At 42.7% G+C, this 15,959-nt stretch overlaps 1 protein-coding gene across 1 annotated transcript in view; it reads left to right on the forward strand.

Annotated features, from left to right (window-relative positions):
• The first annotated feature begins 6,709 nt into the window (after positions 1-6,709).
• The window catches only part of GRK7 (G protein-coupled receptor kinase 7), a 32,779-nt gene continuing 23,529 nt past the window's right edge, over positions 6,710-15,959 (forward strand). The window contains exons 1-2 of the mRNA XM_006202760.3: positions 6,710-7,337; positions 8,769-9,206. Coding sequence (XP_006202822.1) covers positions 6,726-7,337; positions 8,769-9,206 — 1,050 coding nt within the window. The 5' untranslated portion in view covers positions 6,710-6,725. The remainder of the gene's footprint in view (positions 7,338-8,768; positions 9,207-15,959) is intronic.

Raw genomic sequence — 15,959 nt, forward strand, 5'->3', positions numbered from 1 at the left:
CCACTAAAATATCTTTAACATAACACTCCCACCTTACCAGTGGACACAGAGCTGGGGTCTAATGCTTGAGTGGTTCACCCTTCCTTACAATCCTCTTATTCTCTCAACTCACCATTATTTTTATTTTTTACTGACCAGGAAAAAAGGAAATATTTTAGAAGCAGACTTACCAAAATTTGTAACAAACACTTAACGCTTCATCATTCCAAATACAGTCTCTTATGGTCTACCAAAAATAACTCTCACTTTTATTCCCTTGTTTCATTCTTCTTTATAACCCCCCGGAACTTTTTCCTGGCGATACCCACATTTCCCCCACATATCAAATATAAGTTTTGTGGATGTTATTTTGTTTTTTCTTTGTTAACATTACACTTGTTTGGTCTCCTCTAATAATCTCTTAGTCTTCTGTAATAAAATCTCTTACTTCCTGGAGAGTTGTTTAAAATCTCATCGTGTGAACACATACAGTCCTTTTCTTCTGTACATCTGCCGTGATCCACTTCCAAATGGAACCTCTATCAGGAAGTATTTTCTATTGGCTTCAAGTGAACCAATGGCTTAATTTTCTCTCTCAGCTACCGTGGCTCCTTGTTTAAGAAGAATACCCTCTGTTATGAGTGCATAGTCATTATTAAAATAATTAGAGACTTGTTCAGAGAGGAAGATGTTTATGTTATACCAGATTATGGATCCTAAGGTTCAATATTTATGAATTTATTTAGGATAAAAACAAGAGACTTTAAAATGGTCTGCAGATCCTTTGGGCCTCATTAAAGTATTTGCAACTTCTTCTGTTTTGAGTAGCCTCAAAAGTACAATTTTTTGGTATGGCTTTTCAAGAAGGTCAGGATTTCTGTTGATAAAAGGGTTTTTCCTTCAGATGCACAGTAACTGTCTCACTGTCAATTGGAACAGAACTGAGCTAAATGCTTACTGTTATACCGTGACACCATGGAAGCCCTAGAACTAGTAAATCTGCCATTTTGACAGGAAACAAAGCCCAAGAATCGTCTCTAAACACAACCCCAGCGTCTTCCAGTCCAGACTGGATTCTTTTGACCCCATAGCTTCTCTGTGCCACAAGGACAGTGCAGAGTGAAAAAAGCCCTACACTGGAGGGTAGGACTCCCAAGTTCCTAGTCCAAATCTAGCACTTGTTTTGTTTTTGGCTTTGGGGGTTTTTTTCTGCTCTGTTTTCTTTATGTACAGTGAGAGCTTAGACCAGGTCAACACTAAGGTCATTTATGTTATATTTAACTCTGAGTCTGTGACTGTTAGATAATGTTTGAAATTAATAATAAAATTCTTGGTTTAAACTGACATTTCCTGAAAGCTATAAAATGAATTGCTCCCTCCTCAATGCTCCTGTTGGATTTGGCACTTGCCTCTATGATGAACTTTAACTACTACATGGTACTATGGTAAGTATGTTAAATGGAGCTACCAAACATAAAACCCAGACCCACCCTCCTTCTCTCTTGTTCTGATCAGTCCTTCATCCTAAAATCCTTCACCTGTGCTTTGAACTCCCCCTGTCTTCTCAGGAATCCAATGCATTTATTCTCATACTATAACTTTGGCTTCTACACTGGGTCCTTATCAGCTATTCCCATGCAGAAGACACTACTGTTCACTTTTTTCCTCTCCCCCACATCCCCTTCAGCACACCCACCCGCCATCGTTTCTCTCTCGTCACAGCCAAAGTCCTTCTACTGCAGGGAGAAGTCATCTCCTCTTCCTCACCCGCTGTCTCCCCATCTCCTGTCCATTTTGCCTTCTGAACAGACTGAGGCTCGTTCTGCTTTGTCCCATCTCTACTGCCACCGTGACTGCCACTCACCGGGCTGCTGAGGTTGCCTCCCCTGGACTCCCTGCCCCCAGACTCCCTGCCCCCACTCTCTTCACTACACAGCAGCCAGAGAGATCTTTTTAAAAACACAAATATAACCATGGCTAAAAACTCTAGCCTCCCATTGTTGTTAGGACAGAGACCAAATTATTTACAAATGTAGACTTGGGACTTTCTTTAAAATACTCCAGCAGCAGGGGAGTGTATAGCTCAAGTGGTAGAGTGTGTGCTTAGCATAAACGAAGTCATAGGTTCAATTCCCAGTGCCTCCTCTAAACATAAATAAGTGGTAAATCTAACTATCTCTCCCCTCTCCAAAAAAAGAATTTAAAAAATTAAAATATTCCAGCAAAAAAAAAAAAAGAAAGAAAAGAGGAGAGAGAGCAAGAGAGAAGGGGGAATCCTAATGTAAATTGTGGACTTTGGATGATTATGATGATATGTCAATGTAGGTTTATGAATGGTAAGAAAAGTACCTGGTTGGGGGGATGTTGATAATATGGGAGGCTGTGCATGTGTGGGGACAGAGGATAGATGGGGAATCTCTACCTTCTTCTCATCTGTGAATCTAAAACTACTCTCAAAAAATTAAGTCTTTAAAACAAAAGAAAACAAAAAACGAGTGGGTGTGTTGGATGAAAGTGAGAGAAAATTGGCAAATGCTACTAATGCTTTTAATAAAATTGGATGATGACTGTATGGGAGTTTTTTTAAAATTATTCTCACTACTTTTATGCACATTTGGGGTTTTCTGTAACAAAAATATCTCCAAAAATGGTGTGATAAAATGGTGATTTTTATCCCTCATATGATTTTTATACTTAGTTCTCCGAAAATAACTTGTGCATCACACCTTTCTAATCTCACTAAGAAAACCTTAATTATCTGTAGAATTCTGTTGAAGAAAACCCAGCAGGACCACCAACTGGTCTTACTAGTCAATATTTCAACAGAAAAGACAAACTGCTTGGAAACTGAATTTCTGAGAGAAAACTCTATGATCACATTGAAAACAACAGTCTAAAATTTATCTGGCTCCACCTCTTCTCTGTTTAGTGTCAACATGTTTTAACCAACAAAGGATACACTTGATTTCTTTAGATTATTAAAATGTGCAGTGTGGTCAGCTGTTGTTGGAAGAATAAAGACCCTTTTGCTTTTTCTTCCAGTAGACAGCTGCTACTGAACGAAAAAAGCAAAATCTTCACTGTGAGCCAATTTAAATCAGAAGTCAAAGAATAATTCAGACTCTGGGTATCCTAATGCTGACATATTAGTCTGCTTCAGAACTTACACATTTCAACATAGCTTCTGCTTCTGAGATCACACAGTATCAAGCTACATTATTTCATAATTCTTGAACCTCAGAAAGATGGGCTATTGGACCGTGCAGAGAATTGTGCATTATAAATGATGGTCATATTCTTCCTTAGAAACCTAGCTTTACATTAACCTTATCATAGGGGTATTTTCAAAATTAAAAATCCTTAGAAAGAGAAACAAACCAGGACTCAATTACTAATCAGTAACTTAAACTCCTTTTTTATGGTCCTTGTGTTTCAAGTGTTGTATGACATCAGAGCATTTTAAAATTTAAAAGCATACATGTCATCAATAATGCTTTAAACCACATGAGGCAAAATGCAATGGAAGACCTGAGTAAAGAGCATTTTTCCTTTTCTTTAGGTTACAGAATTAGTCCTAAAAGATACAAAGATATTTTCGTTTTTGGGGTTTTTTTTTTCTATTATCACAGTTGCTTTTTCTTTCAAAGTGAAATATCTCTGCTTTTCACATGACAGAGTTTGTCATCTTTTTTTAATGGCAGCATATAGTAAATTGCTTGGTTGCAATAGCTTGTTTTTACAATCTTTCACGTCACTTAATGAATCTGACCTCCCTGTCTTCCAGCTCCACCAGGCCCCACAGCTTTCCAGAATCACGTGAGACCCTGAGTTGGCAGCTCTGTGCTAGCTGGGCATGGGACATCAGAACCCACCTTCTACCACTTGGCCTAGTTCTCTCCTGCCTCCAATATGTATATAAGAAAAGCATAATTCTGAATCAGGGTTTGATGATTGATAGTCACTATTTAAAAAGTTAATGCTTTTTGATCACTTCTTTGTGCCAGGCACTATTTGGCATTTAACTCTCCCAAGGACTTACTCAAGAATCAACACTGGTTTTCTCTATTTTCCCATAATGATACTGAGGCTCAGAGAAGTTAAGTAACTTGCTCAAAGTCACACAGCTAGGACTTGCTAGAGCCAGAATTCACTTTCCTAAGCAGTGCTGGAGTTAGTGCTTGTAAACGTAGGGCCACATCTCCAATCCAAGACTTCTGATACTTTTCCCCAGTGGTACAGGATATCCTGAACGTGCCCAGCACTTAGCTCTGCTTCTAACCTAAGGATTCAGTGTTCTTCCTTCATTGGATCTACAATTATTATTTCATTAAGTTGGGAAAAGCCCTGAACCCTAATTGTTAGTGAATCAAATAAAGTGTTCCATTTTAAATCTCTTTCTTTTTCAGGCAGGTAAAACATTAAAAATAATGGTACTCTTTTTAAAATTGCCAGCAGTCAACATATAAACATAACTTCTAGACTTTGTGTTCAAATATTACCTAAATTCTGTTCTCATCAGTTAGATCATCTTTAATTACTAAGGGAGTGAGTGTTTTTACCCAGATGATCTATGGTATGACTGATTAGAAAACAAAACAGAAGAAAAACTTCCTCCTATTTATGAATGACAAAGCTACAAAAAGAAGGGTTAAGTCTGTGCTGTCCAACAAGGTAGCCACTGGCCACGTGTGGCTGCTGAGCATTTGAAATGTGGCTGGTTTGAATTGAGAGGTATGGTAAGTAAAATACAAAGCAGATTTGGAAAACTCAGGGCACACAAACAAAAAGGATGTAAAATATCCCCTTAGCAATTTTTCTATCAATTACATGTTGAAATGAGACCATTTTGCATATATTGGGCCAAGTAAAATATATTATTAAAGTTAATTTCACTTGTTTCTTTTTCTCTTTTCAATGTGGTTGCTAGAAAATCTGAAATTCCCTATGTAGCTTTGCATGTGTCTATTGCACAGTGCTGGGTTAAGTGATTACCCAGGGGTAAAATAAAGTATCCATCAGTGTGAGTGGAATCAAGCAGTTTGTAGCAGTCATCAGTGAAAAATGTTCTTTTTTCAACAATAAGGTTAAATAGTGATGTGATGACAATTCTACCATTTTCTCAAAGTTCTGCCCTGTTGGATTGCCACTGTATTCATAAGAACCACAGGAAAAGGCACTTCCTCCTCGGGAGAGAGTCTCAGATTGATTTTTACTCGGAAATGTGGGCCCCAGGATGACATATCAAGAACCAAAAAAAAAAAAAAAAGGACCAACATATCTTGTGTGAATTTCAAAGCAGATGGCATGGTTCCGAGCAGTGGTCACTCGTGCAGAGCCCCCATCTCTGCCACTGGGCTTATGATTTACTGCGCAGCAGGGCAAAGCCAGAGGGCACCCACGAGTTCATTACATAATTCTTGGTAGCCGTGAGACCAAGTGTGTATCTGCCCCGGAGGACGGCCGGCCGGCTCTCTCAGGCAGACCATGGCCGTCATGATGATGTTTGGACAGAGTGTGTGCTAGAGGTTGTTTGCTTGGAAAAAGACTGACCACCTTTTTGTTTTGTTTTGCTTTTTTCCCTATCCTTCCACTCTTTTTTCCTTTTAAACACTCTGGCGTAAGACTGAATGACTTTGTTTTTAAGCTCCCTGAGCCTTGCTTTGTGTAGAAAAAGCCTGAGTATTTTTTCCCTGGAGGACACAAGTGTTATTTTTGGAGCAGAGATTCTTAGCCTGATCTCTGTCTAAACCAATATCTGTACTTTGTGAGGTCGCGGTCTGGGGCGGCTCTGAGCGATCTCTCCTGGAGGGACGCTTCTCGGCTTCGGGAGGGAGCCTGGGCTGAGATGCGGAGCGGGGCCGCGCCTGGAACTTCACTGCTCGGGGTCTCCACACACGTGTGGCTCCTTCGCCTTCAGATTCCCCTTGTTAGGCTTGTGCCCTTGGAACAGTCTCCACCACGTGCTGTGCAGTGGGGTGCTCTTCCTGCTGATGTAACTTCCCCGGATGTTCTTTGGGGGGTTTTGGGGGGGCCAAGGTGACCCCCTCCCCCACCCATTTAACTTTAGGTCAGAGACTCCTCAGAAATAAGAGGGCCGTGGCTGGAGGATCTGTGGCTTCAGAGCCACCACCCCCTCTGAGAACCACGACCTGGGTCCCCAAGAGTCTCTGGGAACAAGTCTTGGGACTCACCGCTCAGAGCATCCCATCCTGTAACTGCTCTGTCAGGCTGCTAGACATGAGGAAGAAAACCTCTCCAGCTTTTCAAAGCTCCTCTTCTAACCTGTCATTCCTAGGAGTTTACAGAGCTTGTACCGGCTGGCAAACACATAAAATTAGACTCAATTGAAAACACCACTGTCAGCAACAAAGCGTGCACCACCTCACTGGGACTTCCTTCCTTTGGAAATTGGTAGCGGTGGACTCAGGGAGCAGGTGCATAGGGAGAAAGGCTCCATCATGGACCGGTAGACCCTGCAGGCGTTTCAGGCTGCCTTCACCCCGGTGGGTGACCTGTGATGTGCCCTTCCCGGCTATACATAGCCAGCAAAGCTTCTTACAAGAGAAACCTCTTTCCTCACCCTCCACCAGTCCCACCCGCGACCAGAAGACTCGCTGTAAATCCCCTGGAAGTTACTGAACCTCGGAACAGGGAAGCAGCCGGCTGGCCGCAGGCCCGACCACGTCCCCGCCACCGCCCTCCCGCCTTCCTTTTCTTTGCCGGGAGAGCACGTTCGGTGCTCAGCCATGGTCGACATGGGGGGCTTGGACAACCTGATCGCCAACACGGCCTACCTGCAGGCCCGGAAGACCTCAGACGCCGACAGCAAGGAGCTGCAGCGCCGGCGCCGGAGCCTGATGCTGCCCGGGCCGCAGAGCTGCGAGCAGCTCCGCCAGGCGCTGCCCGCCGACTTCCACAGCCTGTGCGAACAGCAGCCCATCGGCCGCCGCCTCTTCCGGGACTTCCTCGCCACGATGCCCGCGTACCAGGAGGCCATGGGCTTCCTGGAGGAGGTGCAGAGCTGGGAGCTGGCCGAGGAAGGCCCCGCCAAGGGCAGCATGCTGCAGGGGCTGGTGGCCACTTGCGCGGCTCCCCCAGCCCCCGAGCAGCCACACCCCTTCCTCAGCCCTGCTCTGGTCACCAAGTGCAAAGCAGCCGCCACCGAGGAAGAGCGGGCCTCCCTGGTGGAGCTGGCCAAGGCCGAGGCCATGGCCTTCTTGCAGGACCAGCCCTTCCGAGAGTTCCTGGCCAGCCCCCTCTATGACAAGTTTCTGCAGTGGAAAGTCTTTGAGATGCAACCGGTATCAGAAAAGTACTTCGAAGAGTTCCGGGTCCTGGGCAAAGGTGGTTTTGGGGAGGTAAGTGTCTCAGAATAGCCAGGCTGGAAGATAAAATATACAGCATAATAGAGTTCTGTTTTGCCTCTTTCTTTCCTTCTTTCTTTCTTTCTTTCTCTTTCTTTCTTTCTTTCTTTCTTTCTTTCTTTCTTTCTTTCTTTCTTTCTTTCTTTCTTTCTTTCTTTCTATTTCAAAGGAACTTACTAAGAACTTATTTCAGTGCCACATGTGGAGAAAGCTTTCCTAGCTTGCTCTCACCTCTTCTTTCTGGTCACCATGTGATATAAAATGCTAATGTCATAAGAAAAGCCAACAAAAGGTGGAACTGGCCGAGAATCTTGATGGTGGGGTCTACAGCGGGCAGGAACACACTGAGATGCCCCTTTGGAGAATGGTAGCAACATGCGATGGGAGATCTCCCTTTTCCCTTCATTGGGGCAATGGAGCTAATTTGAGAAAATCTTCAGTTAAGAAAACACCTTGAGGTAAAGCCTAGAATCTGTTTTTGCACCACGGCTGTGCTCAATTCTTTCTTTTTTAAAGTAGAAAAAAAATTCTTTGAGTTAAAATTCACATAACATAAAATTAACCGTTAATCACTGTAAAGTGTACAACTTAATAGCATTTAGTGCAATACAGTGTTGTGCAACCATCACCTCTATCTAGTTAGAAGATATTTTCATCAACCCTGAACTCATTAACAGTTACTCCTCATTCCCCCCTGCTCCCATCCCCTAGCAACCACTGGGCTGCTTTCTGTCCCTGTGGATTTGCCTATTTTGATTTTTCATATAAATGGAGTGACCTACAATATGTGACCTTTTGTGTCTGGCTTCTTTCCCTGAGCATAATGTTTTGAAGTTTCATTCATGTTGTAGCATGTATCAGTATTTTGTTCCTTTTTAGGGCTAAATAACATTCCATTGTATGTTATATGCAGGTCACATGTATATATATATTGTATGTGTGCATACATTTCATTTATCTGTTATCTATGGATGGGTAGTTGGGTTGTTTCTACCTTTTGGCTATTGTGAATAGTGCTGCTGTGAACATTTATGTGTGAGTATTTGTTTGAATACCTGTCTTCATTTCTCTTTTGTATATGCCTAGGAGTAGAATTGCTGGATCTTAAGGCAATTGTATGTTTAACTTTTTAAGGAATCACCAAACTCTTCCATGTTTTACCACCAGCAATGCATGAGGGTCTCAATTTCTCCACATCCTTGCCAGCACTAGTATTTTTCATTCTTTTTTTTGTATTATGGCCCACCTAGTAGGGAGACGAAGTGATATCTCATTGTGGTCCCAGCTCTTTCTCAAAGAAGCTTTCTTACTCACAGCATCTCTTTTCTCAGAAGCCTGCCATCCCACCTTGGTTGACTTCTGCCCCTCCACCTCCCCTTCCTCCCTCCAGTGCTGACTACTTCGCCCTTTCTGTCTCTCCTTAAGGTATGTGCTGTCCAGGTGAAAAACACTGGTAAGATGTATGCCTGTAAGAAATTGGACAAGAAGCGGCTGAAGAAGAAAAATGGAGAGAAAATGGCTCTCTTGGAAAAGGAAATCTTGGAGAAGGTCAGCAGCCCTTTCATTGTCTCTCTGGCTTATGCCTTTGAGAGCAAGTCCCATCTCTGCCTGGTCATGAGCCTGATGAACGGGGGAGACCTCAAGTTCCACATCTACAGCGTGGGCGAGCGGGGCCTGGACATGAGCAGGGTGGTCTTCTACTCGGCCCAAATGACCTGTGGTGTGCTGCACCTCCACTCCCTCGGCATCGTCTACCGGGACATGAAGCCTGAGAACGTGCTTCTGGATGACCTCGGCAACTGCAGACTGTCTGACCTGGGGCTGGCCGTGCAGATTCAGGACGGCAAGCCCATCACACAGAGGGTGAGTGGCTCTCCCTTGGCCCCAAGGGTGGGGCACAGAGTTGGAGAAGATGGGGAGAGAGCTGTTCTATTCCCAGGGCGAACAGAGCCTTGGACTTAATGCTTCTAATTTCCTTGTACCTAAAGCCCTTATGCTGTCATCTTGCTTTAAGTAGAGTGGTATAAGAGGATTAGCTTAACTGGTTCTTTGGGGCTACTTTGTTCTTCTCTCATCGGAAGCATATGGGAACCTACTTTGTGAGTTGGAGATGGTCTGTGCCTTCACAGTGAATTCACAGCTGGGACCTAGGTAGGTCCCACCAATAACCAACTCTCTGGTGCCATGTTCCTGAGTCCATAGGGCCTTGGTTTCCTCTTCTGGAAAATTATAGGGGCTGGACCCTAAAATTCCAAGATTCTAGGAGGTAAAAATTCATAGGATAAGAAAAAGAAGAATCCCCCAGCACTTAGCACATTATAGCAAATATCTCCTTCCCTGTTGAGCATGGAATGGGGGAATGTTTTACTTTGGACAAAGGTGAAATTTTAAATGAAAAAATATATACAAGAGAACAAAGGCAACTGATGTTTATTTTGATCAATTTGGTTCAAAGTGACTTGTAGAGAATTCTTTGATTAAAAGAGAATTATAATTAAGCAATCATGTTAAGTGAATAATACACAATCTCTCGAATTCTGACAGGTCTTTACCACTCAGTTTCTGGGCACAAAAGTGGGAGAATTCCCAGGAAGGCAAGGGGTCAAGTCAGGGTCCTAAATTTTCTCTTTAAACTTTGTTTTTGCACAGTTTCCAGCTTACAAGGCAGAGAGGACGATCAGGCAAGGAAGCAGGGGATATCAGGGCAAGTCTGGGAAACTGAAGATGATTTTATTTGGCTATAAAGTAAGGGGTGTTTTGACAAGATCGTAGGGCTCAGATCATGCAAAGGCATTGGAATTCTCTCTTGTGAGGGACAAGGAGCCGTTGAAGGGTTTTAAGAAGGGGAATGACATGGTTAGATTTGCATTTTTGAATCAATTTGGGTTGTAGATGGGAGGCTGAAGTGCTAGTTAGGAGGCTTAGGCAGTGGCCCAGGAAGGGATGATGGGGCCTGTATAAGACAGTAGGCTTGAAAAAGTGGGAGTAAATTGGAGCAGTTGGAAAGAAACCTGATGGGACTTCAGTGCCAGCTGGGTATGAGGGTGAGGGACGGGGAGGCTCTCTGGCTCCAGTGACTAGAAGGAGGAGCAGAATTGTGGGAAGGCTGGCAAGTTTAATTGTGACTGTATTGTATTGAGGCTCCTGTGTGACAGGCAGGTGGACACTTAGATCTAAAATCTGGCGCTGTGGAGAAGGGCCTAGGCTAGACATCGTGATTGGGAGTCATTGTGGCTTGAGAAGCAGTGGACACCACTGGGTCATTTGGGAAACAGTGGAGGAAGAGGACCAGGGACATCAACATGTAGGGGGTATGGAAGAAGAGGGCCCTTGAAGACGTTAAAGAAGTAGGCGGGAGTGGCATAGTCATGGGAGCTGTATCAGTTCAGGGTTGATTTCAGCAGCATATCATAGAAAACCAAAATAACACTAGATTGAACAAGAGAGGGAGTTATTTTTCTTATGTAACAAATAGTGTGGAAATGAGCATGGCTGGCATTCATTCTGTAGCTACAGGATGATGGGATTGACATCTCTGTGATTATGACCTTTCCCGTGTGTTGCAAGATGGCTGCTCTAGCCCCAGCCATCATGTCCATGTTCTAGGCAGGAGAAAGGAGGAAGGATCAGGAGTAAATGGGTATGCACACAATGACTGAATATGTCTTCCTTTAAGGAGCTTCCCTAGAAAGCCCATCTGACAGCTCCCATTTAAATTTCATTGTCTAGAAATGTTATCTGGCCATCCTATCTGCAGGGGAAGCTGATAAATGACTTAATTTTTTTTTTTTTTGAGGAGAAAGGAGTTCTCATTAGTAAGGAAGGAGAAAGGCAGGATATGGAGCAGTAACTGGCAGCCTCTGCCAGAGGAGCCAAAGGAGAAGAGGATTTAAGGGAGGAGAGTGGTCAGCTCTGTCAAATGCAGCCAAGTGGTCATGTAGTTTGTGGGATTTGACAATTAGGAAACCACAGTGTCCTCAGGAAGAGAGCACCTTTCTTTTTTTTTTCTCCTTTATTTAATTGAAGTTTAGTCAGTTTACAATGTTTCAATTTCTGGTGTACAGCATAACGTTTCAGTCATACCTATGCATACATATATTCCTTTTCACATTCTTTTTTCATTATAGGTTACTACAAGGTATTGAATTAGTTCCCTGTGTATAGAGTAGAAACTTGTTTATCTATTTTATATATAGTAGTTGGTATCTGCAAATCTCAAATTCCCAATTTATCCCTTTTCACCCCCTTTCCCCCTGGTAACCATAAGTTTGTTTTCTATGTCTGTGAGTCTGTTTCTGTTTTGTGAATAATATCATTTGTGTCTTTTTTTTTTTAAGATTCTACATGTAAGTGATATCGTATGGTATTCTTCTTTCTCTTTCTGGCTTACTTCACATAGAATGACAATCTCCAGGTCCAACCATGTGGTTGCCAGTGACATTTTATTATTTTTTATGGCTGAGTGGTATTACATTGTGTAAATATACCACAACTTCTTTATCCAGTCTTCTGTCGGTGGACATTTAGGTTGTTTCCATGTCTTGGCTATTGCAGATAGTGCTACTATGAATATTGGGGTGCATGTATCTTTTTAAATTAAGGTTCCCTGTGGATATATGCCCAGGAGTGGGATTGCTGGATCATATGGTAAGTTTATTTTTAGTTCTTTAAGGAATCTCCATACTGTTTTCTATAATGGCTGCATTCCCACCAGCAGTGTAGGAGGGTCCCCTTTTCTCCACACCCTCTCCAGCATTTATCATTTGTGGACTTTTGAATGATGGCCATTCTGACTGATGTAAGGTGATATCTCATTGTAGTTTTGATTTGCATTTCTCTGATAATTAGCGATACTGACCATTTTTTCATGTGCCTATTGGCCATTTGTATGTCTTCATGGGAGAATTGCTTGTTTAGGTCTTCTACCCATTTTTGGATTGGATTTTTTTTTGTTATTAAGTTGTATGAGTTGTTTGTATATTCTGGAAATTAAGCCCATGTCAGTCACATCGTTTGCAAATACTTTCTCCCATTCCATAGGTTGTCTTTTTGTTTTGTTTGTCGTTTCCTTTGCTGTGCAAAAGCTTGTAAGTTTAATCAGGTCCCATTTGTTTATTTTTGCTTGTATTTCTATTGCCTGGGTAGACTGCCCTAGGAGAACATTGCTGAGATGTACATCAGAGAATGTTTTGCCTATGTTTTCTTCTAGGAGGTGTATTGTGTCTTGTCTTATGTCTAAGTCTTTAAGCCATTTTGCGTTTTATTTACATGTGGCTGTCCAGCTTTCCCAACACCACTTGCTGAAGAGCGTTCTTCCTCCATTGTATATTCTTGCCTCCTTTGTTGAAGATTAATTGATCATAGGTCTGTAGGTTTATTTCTGGGCTCTCTATTCTGTTCCATTGATCCATATGTCAGTTTTTGTACCAATACCATGCTGTTTTGATTACTATAGCTCTATAGTATTGTCTGAAGTCTCAAAGGGTTATTCCTCCAGCTTCATTCTCTTCCCTCAGTATTGCAGATGGCAATTCTGGGTCTTTTGTGATTCCATATAAATTTTAGGGTTATTGATTCTAGTTCTGTGAAAAATGTCCTGGGTAATTTGATAGGGATCTCATTAAATCTGTAGATTGCTTTGGGTAGTATGGCCATTTTAACAATATTAATTAGGAAGAGTAATTTTCAAGGTCAAAACTCAGACAGTGGAAGTTTGATTGGCCTGGAAAAAGAGAGCGAGACTAAGGAAGGAGGGAGGTTCATTGCTAGAGGAGGACACAGGGAGGAGAATGGAGTTTTAAGGTGGGGAGAGTGGAGATTTGGTTGCTGAGACAAGAATCAGGAGAGAAAGTGCTGGTTCTGTAGGAAGGAAAGAGGCTGAATGATGGTGGAGAAATGGAAGTTTCACTGTCTCCTAAGTGAGGCGTGGGGGGAGGGCAGAGCAGAGATGGGGAGATAGGGAGGAGGCAGAGTGTTTGCCTCCTTGGGACTTTACTATAAAAACAGAAATGTCATGAATCTGTATCTGTCTCTGCATGAAAAAGTCGAAATGTTTTACTTCAGGGTTTTAAATTTGTATTGTCAGTTATGCAGAGGGGAAATGTTCCTTCTAAGTGTCCCATAAGTGTGTATCATGCTAATTGGTGATGCATCTCTACCTTGCTGGAGGTTAAGGAGACACATAGCTCTCTCTCTTGTAAATCCCTTCTCAGTCTTCCTCTAGCTCTGCTCACGGGCCAAGAGAATTTTCCCGTACAGTTCCTTCAGTGTCTCCTGTGTCCAGCTCTCCAGCACTTTTGAAACCTGCAGGAAACTTTCTGTGCCTCCTCAGTATTGTCCACTATAACAAATGCAGTTGGTGGAGAAGTTTCCTGCCTAGAGATCTCTGGCCCTTTTGCCTTTCCTGAGTCCCTCTTTGTTCCATAAGACCAAACTCATTTGCCCTCTCCAAGAAGTTTTATACCCTAGTCCTCAGGCCTGCCTCTGAAGTCCAGATGACCATCAGGAAGGGTGGGGGGAAAGAGTCAGAGAGAAAGTTTAGAAGCCATAAAAAGGAGGGAGGGTAAGCTCAAGTGGTATTGTAAATTTTATATGCACTGGGAAATATGCTTAGTGTGTACAAGGTCCTGGGTTCAATCCCCAGTACTCTCTCTAAAAACATAAATAAATAAATAAATAAACCTAATTACCCCCCCAAAAAGCAATAGAAATAAATAAATTTTAAAAAAAGAAAGAAACTATAAAAATAAAGATAGAGAAAAGGAAAGCCTCTCTCCTTCACTGTTTACCCCTCTATACAGTTAAGCGGAGCCCCTCAGTTTCCTATTCTCTGCAGCTCCAGCACATATAACTGGGCCCCCAAGTGGATTTTGAAGTCATTATACTCACAACATTTCATAGAAGAAATGAAAAGGAACACATTTACAGAGCTTCTGTAACCACTAACATTGTTTTGATGTCAAGAGATTGTGAAAAGAATTACCGTGAACATTATGAAGAAAGTGCAAAGGGAAAATCACTCTGACTATGAAGGCTGATACCTGCATGGATTCTGTGCGGAGCTCCAGGAAAGTCAAGGCATCATGGCTTTGGAGACGTGACTAGATGCTTCTCATTCAGCTACTCATTCAACCTTGTGTCAGCTAGGATTGCTTTCTGCTACATAGAAAAGAATACCAGGCTGTCAACAATTTCAGAACCAAGGTCTGTGTGAAAATCTTCTGGCCTTTTCCTCCTTGTTGCAAGATGGCAGACATCAAGTCCACATTCCAGGATGGAAGAAAGAGGTAGAAAGGAACAATATTGACAGACTCTGCTTATATCTCATTGGCCAGGACCATGCCACCTCTAGCTGCAAGGGAGCCTGAAAAATAGTTTTCCAGCCTCTATTGTAGGGAATGATAAGGGAGGAGTAAGATTAGGTGTTGGGTGAGCTGATGGCATCTGTCACATTTGCCCCCAGGAAAAAAATATTGACAAGGATGAGGAAATCTGATTCAACTTCTTAACTCACATAGGCATTAAAGCTAGACAATAATTGTTACAGTGATGTGGTAGGCAGATTTCTAAGATGACTTCCAATGATCCTTGTAGAGTTTCCTCCCCTTGAGTGTGAATATGATAAGATGTCACTCCCAAGGTTATATTTTAAAGATACAATTAAAATGACCAAGCAATTGATTTTCAGTTGATCAAAAGAGAAAGTATCCAGGTGGGCCTTACCCAGTCACATGAGTCCTTTAAATATGGGTATAGGGGTCAGAGGCAGCAGAACTCAGAAATTTAAAGCATGAGAGGGCTTCAACACACCACTGGTGGCTCTGAAGATCGAGTGGGGCAGACACATGAAGAGAGGCAGGGATGCTTAAAAGCACTGGCCCAGGAGGCAGAAAACCTGGGGTCCTTTCCCAGACTCATCACTGACTCACTGTGTCTGCCATCTCAGGCAGGCCCTGGGATGGCTCTAATCTCTGAGATTTTATGAGTCTCTAAGATAGTCTTTGAATTATTTGTAGGAAAAGACTTGTAAACTCAAAAGATTAACATATGGAACAAGTTTTACTATGATTTACTGGGCTATCAGTCAGGGTTCTTATGGGACAAAATGGAGTTACTTAAGGAAATGAAATTGATGGTTTACGTAACTACGTAGCCCGCGGTGTCCCTGGAAGCTGTCCCTCTGTGTCCCAGCCCTGCTGGCCTCAGTGTTGACCTCACTCTCACTCTCAGGGGCTCCTGTGTGGAGGCCACTGGCAGCTCCATGCATGTCCTACCCACTGAGTAATCCCGTGGAAAGAGAACAGTTCTTGACAGAGGGTTCCCTCAGATTCCCAGGGGAGACTCTCAGTAACAGCTCAAGTCACGTGCCCAACCATTGCCAATTCCACTGGCCAGGATGAGATCACTGCTGCCCTCAGGAGCCAGGGAGATGGTCTGCCCTACATATATATCACAGATTGAGGGCGGAGGAGAGTGTTTTCCAAAGGAAAATCGGGATGGGAGAGAATGAGAAATGAATGCTAAATAGGGAAAAACAGTGGACACACTTAATGACTGCTGTTGTCTCAATGACTTGAAAATTTTGGAAGCTTTCTGACCTTTATTTTTCTGTCTTTC

Source organism: Vicugna pacos, chromosome 1 (genome assembly GCF_048564905.1).
Source record: "Vicugna pacos chromosome 1, VicPac4, whole genome shotgun sequence".
NCBI lineage: Eukaryota > Metazoa > Chordata > Mammalia > Artiodactyla > Camelidae > Vicugna > Vicugna pacos.